This window comes from Gadus morhua, chromosome 17, assembly GCF_902167405.1.
Source record: "Gadus morhua chromosome 17, gadMor3.0, whole genome shotgun sequence".
NCBI lineage: Eukaryota > Metazoa > Chordata > Actinopteri > Gadiformes > Gadidae > Gadus > Gadus morhua.
The window spans coordinates 6,577,723-6,585,222 of NC_044064.1; the positions used below are offsets into that span (position 1 = coordinate 6,577,723).

General features: G+C 44.6%; 1 protein-coding gene across 1 annotated transcript in view; it reads left to right on the forward strand.

The window, feature by feature from the left end:
- LOC115529059 (kinesin-like protein KIF1C) overlaps window positions 1-7,500 on the forward strand; it is a 21,765-nt gene that overhangs the window by 2,752 nt on the left and 11,513 nt on the right. Inside the window, exons 2-14 of the mRNA XM_030337512.1 lie at window positions 215-339; window positions 1,263-1,339; window positions 2,213-2,291; window positions 2,640-2,740; window positions 2,855-2,920; window positions 3,144-3,355; window positions 3,582-3,693; window positions 4,679-4,756; window positions 4,890-4,955; window positions 5,366-5,447; window positions 6,343-6,421; window positions 7,001-7,149; window positions 7,312-7,422. Coding sequence (XP_030193372.1) covers window positions 234-339; window positions 1,263-1,339; window positions 2,213-2,291; window positions 2,640-2,740; window positions 2,855-2,920; window positions 3,144-3,355; window positions 3,582-3,693; window positions 4,679-4,756; window positions 4,890-4,955; window positions 5,366-5,447; window positions 6,343-6,421; window positions 7,001-7,149; window positions 7,312-7,422 — 1,318 coding nt within the window. The 5' untranslated portion in view covers window positions 215-233. The remainder of the gene's footprint in view (window positions 1-214; window positions 340-1,262; window positions 1,340-2,212; window positions 2,292-2,639; window positions 2,741-2,854; window positions 2,921-3,143; window positions 3,356-3,581; window positions 3,694-4,678; window positions 4,757-4,889; window positions 4,956-5,365; window positions 5,448-6,342; window positions 6,422-7,000; window positions 7,150-7,311; window positions 7,423-7,500) is intronic.

Consider the following 7,500-nt stretch of genomic DNA (forward strand, 5'->3'; position numbering starts at 1 on the left):
CACACTAAATATCGGACTAGACACACATATTGAAGATTATGCTCTGTTCTTATTGGCTGATATCTGAACTGCTGTCTTCCTGCGGGCTGATATCTATTGTGCTGTCTTCCTATTGATGGATATCTGATGTGCTCTGTTGCTTTTGGATGATATCTAATGTGCTGCTTTCCTATTGGCTGATCTCTGATGAGCTGTGGTTCTTGGCTAAATGTAGGTGTGGGAGTGAAGTTAAGATGGCGGGGGCATCGGTCAAGGTGGCGGTAAGGGTCCGCCCCTTTAACTCCAGAGAGACCAACCGCAACGCTCGCTGTATCATCCAGATGAAGGACAACACTACCTGTATGTACACACTCTACTACACACTATGCAACACTACCTGTACACACTATACTACACACTACTTCACACACTAAACATCACCACCTGTATGTACACAATCTACTACACGCTACTACGCATTACAACACAACCTGTATGTACACACTCCACTATGCCTCCCATTACTCAACATTATATTACACACATTATAACACACTACACACTAAGCTACACATCGCTACACACTATACTACAAACTACACAATATACTGCTAACTACACACTATGGTAGACCCTAAAAACATTATTAAACACGACATACTAAACTACAAATTACTACACACTATGACACTACTACACACACCTCTACACACTACGTTTCACACTGTAGTTTACACATTCCTGCTACACACTAAACTTTATACTACACTACACAATACTACACACTAGTGTAAGTGTGGAGTAGAGTGTGTTGTTATTTATTGACAAACTTTTCTTGGTGGTCATGTGATCTGTTACTGTTTATTTTTAGAGATACGCACACGCACAAACGCGCACACGTGCACCCACTGCATTCCAGTGTGTTTCAGAGTGTGTGGAGGAATGCTACATGGTGACATTCCAACAGATGAGCTTATAAGTGTGTCAATTGAACAGAAAGGATTAAATCAGATTATGTTAAATTACATTCAATTAGCTCGTATTGTGCCGGTCCTATGATATTAGTAATAATTATATATCATAATGATATATAGGATTATCGTATATTTTATTATTTATTATTATATATTTTATTTGATTAAATAGGATGTATTTTGTTAAATGTGTGTGTGTGTGTGTGTGTGTGTGTGTGTGTGTGTGTGTGTGTGTGTGTGTGTGTGTGTGTGTGTGTGTGTGTGTGTGTGTGTGTGTGTGTGTGTGTGTGTGTGTGTGTGTGTGTGCAGGTATCTCCAACCCCAAACAACCCAAAGATGGAGCGAAGAACTTCACGTTTGACTATTCCTATTGGTCCCACACTACGGTGAGACGCCACACACACAAAGTGTATAATCATTTTAAATCCATGTCTATCTATATATATATACAGTATATATGTGTGTATATAGATAAAAATATATTTCTTTCATTTATTTTAATGATTTAACTTTTATTTGAAAGGGAAAGAGCAAGTTACTGTAAGTAAAAATAAAATACAAGATGTAAACATGCCGAAGTTTAACAGAAAAGCTTATTTACATCTGTTTTCCCTAAGCAGTTAACAGAAACATTACAAGTGGCAACATGCAAATACAAATACAAAAGTTGTAAATGACTAAACACATTGTACAGCATGTGTTGCTAGAACTGATCCCAGTTGTGGTTTGCCTCAAGCCATTGTTTGAGATGGGTCTTAAATTGGGATGCGCAGGGCACTCCCTGATCACAAGTGCTGGGCCATTCCAACGTTTGCATGTACTTCCCATACTGACATCAGCGTTTGTTCCAATGTGGTGGGCCTATATGGTACCACAGTGCCCCCTAGTGCTGGTGCTGGTGACCCATGCAACTTTCAGCTCTGTTTAATGAAGTAATTGAAGGGCGATGGGGCAAGCCCATGCAAAGCCGAAAGGGCTGATTAGGGTTCCACGTCACGCAACGCAAGGACCACGCAGACGCTTCGACGCAGTCCAGGACCTGTTTTGGTTCTGCGGCGGGTTTTAGGAAGCGGACCAATCACAGCCCTCGCTGCTGCGTCGCCTCGACGGAAGGTTACCATTTTTGGGAGGCGCACGTCCGGCCCTTGCGGCGGACGCAAGGAGGGTCCGTCAGGACGTAACGGGTCCGTAAACCCCCTTGTGTTGCGTGAACGTAAGGGAGCAGTCAGTAAAACAGTATGTCATATAATGTGTTTCAGGTGGAAGAGCCAGATTTTGTGTCTCAGGAGCAGGTCTACAAGGACATCGGGGAAGAGATGCTGCTGCATGCCTTCGAAGGTAACGCATATGCAATCACAATGCCTAGTCCTGGACTGTCTCGCGCTGTCCAATCAGTGCGCTCCGTCCTAGTTGGTCACACACTCTCCTCTCCCTAAGCTCCATCCTAGGTGGTGACACGGGTCGATTCACAATGCTTGATCCTGGATGGTCCACACACTGTCCAATCACAAGGTCCAATCACAAGTCCTAGGTGGTCACACATGTCCAATCACAGAGCTCCATCCTAGGTTGTCAAACACTGTCTGGCGAACTGCTGGTGATGAGAATGATGATCAAAGTGATGATGAGGGTTGTGAGGTTGATGGTGATGAAGGGGAGGATGACGGCGGTGACGTGTTTCTCCAGGATACAACGTGTGTATCTTTGCGTATGGACAGACGGGAGGAGGGAAGAGCTACACTATGATGGGCAGACAGGAGCCCGGACAAGAAGGAATCATACCTCAGGTAGAGGATACACTGTATCACATATACTCTATTATACGCATACTGTATCAGATAGATCTGTATCATATTGTATACTTTATCATATCTAAGTATAACTTGTGTCTTTCTGTCCAGATGTGTGAAGATTTATTCAGACGAACCGGAGAAAATACCGACCCAGACCTCCAGTACTCTGTAGAGGTACACACACACACACACACACACACACACACACACACACACACACACACACACACACACACACACACACACACACACACACACACACACACACACACACACACACACACACACACACACACACACACACACCAGGATCTACACTGGACCTTTAAAGGTTTAGGTTATTTGCACAAGTGGTACCCTGTCGGGCCGGGCGACCTAAGCTCCTCCCCCTTTGCAGGTGTCCTACATGGAGATCTACTGTGAGCGTGTGCGCGACCTGCTCAACCCCTCCAACCCGTACCCCAACCCCAACCCGGACCCCTCGTCCCGGGGCAGCCTGCGGGTCCGGGAGCACCCCATCCTGGGGCCCTACGTAGAGGACCTCTCCAAGCTGGCCGTCACCTGCTTCTCCGACGTCCATGAGCTGATGGACGCCGGCAACCAGGCTAGGTAACATGTACTGTATATACTGTATACTACGGTATATACTATGTACACACTGTACTGTACACAGCGCACACTCTATAACCCACAAACCTGCTTCTGAGGCCCTGGCAACACACACTCCATCAGCGCCAAACACTCACTCAAATATGTATTGATGATGTATCGTTTATTTATTGACGATATATCGATCATATTTTGATCCGGTATTGATGATGTTATAATGATCCAGGACAGTAGCAGCCACCAACATGAATGAGACGTCGTCCCGGTCCCACGCAGTGTTCACCATCGTCTTCACGCAGCGACGAAGAGACCAGATGACTGGCCTTGACACTGAGAAGGTAACGACTTCAGTGAAACACATCCACAGTATCTCTCTCGCTCGCTCCCTCTCTCTCTCTCTCTCTCGCTCTCTCGCTCTCTCTCTCTCGCTCTATCTCTCCCTCTCATGTGTTGGTAGTAATAGTCTCTTTCTCTCTCCCTCTCTCATGTGTTGGTAGTAATAGTCTCTCTCCCTCTCATGTGTTGGTAGTAATAGTCTCTCTCTCCCTCTCATGTGTTGATAGTAATAGTCTCTCTCTCATGTGTTGGTAGTAATAGTCTCTCTCTCCCTCTCATGTGTTGGTAGTAATAGTCTCTTTCCCTCTCATGTGTTGGTAGTAATAGTCTCTCCATCTCATGTGTTGGTAGTCATAGTCTCTCCCTCTCATGTGTTGGTAGTAATAGTCTCTCTCCCTCTCATGTGTTGGTAGTAATAGTCTCTCTCCCTCTCATGTGTTGGTACTAGTCTCTCCCTCTCATGTGTTGGTAGTAATAGTCTCCCCCCTCTCATGTGTTGGTAGTAATAGTCTCTCTCTCCCTCTCATGTGTTGGTAGTAATAGTCTCCCTCCCTCTCATGTGTTGGTAGTAATAGTCTCTCTCTCCCTCTCATGTGTTGGTAGTAATAGTCTCCCCCTCCCTCTCATGTGTTGGTAGCAATGGACTCTCTCATGTGTTGGTAGTGATAGTCTCTCTCTCCCTCTCATGTGTTGGTAGCAATATACTCTCTCCCACTCATGTGTTGATAGTAATAGACTCTCTCTCATGTGTTGGTATCAATAGTCTCTCCCTCTCATGTGTTGGTAGTAATAGTCTCTCCCTCTCATGTGTTGGTAGTAATAGTCTCTCCCTCTCTCTCATGTGTCGGTACTCTGTAGTAATAGTCTCTCCCTCTCTCTCATGTGTTGGTGGTAATAGTCTCTCCCTCCCTCTCATGTGTTGGTAGTAATAGTCTCTCCCTCTCTCTCATGTGTCAGTAGTAATAGTCTCTCTCCCTCGCTCTCCAGGTTAGTAAGATCAGTCTGGTAGACCTAGCAGGAAGTGAGAGGGCCGACTCCTCTGGGGCGAAGGGCACCAGATTAAAGGTGAGCCGACAATAGAGTTTATGATGAGGTCATCAATTATTTGTCATATATTCTATCTTATATCTTAATGTGCGTGTGTGCGTGTGCGTGTGTGCGTGTGTGTGTGTGTGTGCGTCTGTGTGTGTGTGTGCAGGAAGGAGCAAATATCAACAAATCTCTAACCACACTGGGGAAGGTGATATCAGCTCTTGCTGAGATGGTAGGTACACACACCCAGCATATCAACAACATGTTATCTTAACATATATTGTACATTCATTGTATAATATGAACATGGTATAGTAACATGTTGCACCTCTCTAGCAGCAGGCGTGTAAGAAGAGGAACAGCATAATAATAACATGTAACATGTTATATTGTATTATATTGAAATGCTATAGTAACATGATGCATGTCTCTAGCAGCAGGCTTGTAAGGAGAGGAGCAGCATATTAATACCATGTGACAGTCACATGTTATATTGTATTATATTAACATTCTATGATACATACAAGTACAATGTATTTATCTAGACCCAGGGGTATAAGAAGAGGAAAAGCATATTAATAACATGCAACATGTTATATTGACACATACTGACATGCTGTAATCCATGTTGTACTTCTCTAGACGCAGGGGTGTAAGAAGAGGAAAAGTGACTTCATTCCCTACAGGGACTCAGTCCTTACCTGGCTACTTAAGGAAAACCTGGGTGAGTCTGTTCTCATTGAAACACACTCTACATCTCTAACGCAGTATTCGTGACCGTGCGGAGTAACGTGTGTTAACGTGTGTTGAGAAAGAGATAATCCACGGCTTGATTACGTCCCGTAGGCAAGCTAAGCCCTAACTCGTGCATTATTAACATCCCGCCCAGGAGTGGGTAATCCCGCTTCTACCGAGGTCTCTTGTGAAACTTTCAGATATTAGCTTGTCCATTCATCTTGTTGGGCAATTCTGTCTCAAAATAAAACTCTGTTAGCTCACACTACTTGTTGGGTTCATGGAAACACAAATGATCTGACTAAAGCCGGAAAATCAGTTAGCATGAGATTCAAGTGGAATGCAGACGTTGCCTTTATTACTCTGGTAAATAGTGAAGATGTTAGTAACAACCTGGCAACGGGAAAGCTTTCTAATCACAGTCCCGTCCAAGGCCTGTCCGCCAGACCACTTCATATTCTACGTTAGATTTACCAAACTGAATATATATCACACAAAACATAACAATTACTGGGGAGCTCAATATTGATGTCTAAGATATTCGCTGGAAGAAATATATGATATTTTATATTTTATTTATATATAAGGTATGTTATTTGTTAGATAGTTTCCCTGTGTCAGTAGACCAGCAGCTGTGAGGATGCCAACAAAATAGTAGTAACAGAACTTTCCGAGGACGACTTCAGATTTCCAAATACTTTCATTCTTCAGTACTTTCAAGGGGAGTTCTTTATTTTTGCTGTCTTTTTAACTGCTATTATGTAATGAGATGGCAGCAGCGTTAATGAAGCGCAGAGGGCGTTGGCCGGCTGATCTGAGTGGATTCATGGTACCGTGTGAGTAATGTGTAATGTGTGCTAACGTGAAGGTACTTGTGTTTCCAGGAGGTAACTCGCGTACCGCCATGATCGCTGCTCTCAGTCCGGCGGACATCAACTATGAGGAGACCCTGAGCACCCTGAGGTCAGACACCTGTCTGTCTGTCTGTCTGTCTGTCTGTCTGTCTGTCTGTCTGTCTGTCTGTCTGTCTGTCTGTATGGCTGGTGTCTGTCTGTCTGTCTGTCTGTCTGTCTGTATGGCTGGTGTCTGTCTGTCTGTCTGTCTGTATGGCTGGTGTCTGTCTGTCTGTCTGTCTGTATGGCTGGTGTCTGTCTGTCTGTCTGTCTGTCTGTCTGTCTGTCTGTCTGTCTGTCTGTCTGTCCGTATGTATGGCTGGTGTCTGTCTGTCTGTCTGTCTGTCTGTCTGTCTGTCTGTCTGTCTGTCTGTCTGTCCGTATGTATGGCTGGTGTCTGTCTGTCTGTCTGTCTGTCTGGTGGTGTGAGGCTCTGGTATTATCTGAATAATTCAGTGTGTGTAGGAATTGTCATCTGGTATAATATGCATGTGGGTATGTTAATCTGGTATAAACTGGTATATTATGTGTGTATTTATGTTAATCTGGTATACTCTGGTATAAACTGTTATAATCTGTTTTTAGGCATGATGGTCTGGTATAATATGTGTGTGTAGGGGATTGTAATCTGGTATAATCTGTGTTTCAGGTATGCCGACCGAGCCAAACAGATCCGTTGTAACGCGGTCATCAACGAGGACCCCAATGCCAAACTGATCAGAGAGTTGAAGGAGGAGGTGACGCGCCTGAGAGACCTCTTGTTCTCTCAGGGATTACATGAGCTGCTGCAACAAACCGGTAAACACACACACACACACACACACACACGTGCGCACACGCACACGCACACACGCGCACTCACACACACACTGGTACTAACAAACACACATATATATATATAGCATATAGTTCTTAACAATCACTATTTAAACAGATTATCTCTCTGTGTCTCTCTCTCAGCTCTAGAGGTAGCCAATAGCTGTGCAGCATCTGTTGAGGGGGGATCTCCAATCCCTCCTCTGTCTCTTTCGGCCAATGGCCTTCCAGCTAGACGTAGCCACGCCTCCTCAGGTGACTGCATATGTGTGCAGAGTGTGTGTGTGTGTGTGTGGACCTGTGTGCACATGTGTGCGCGGGTGTGTGTAACCT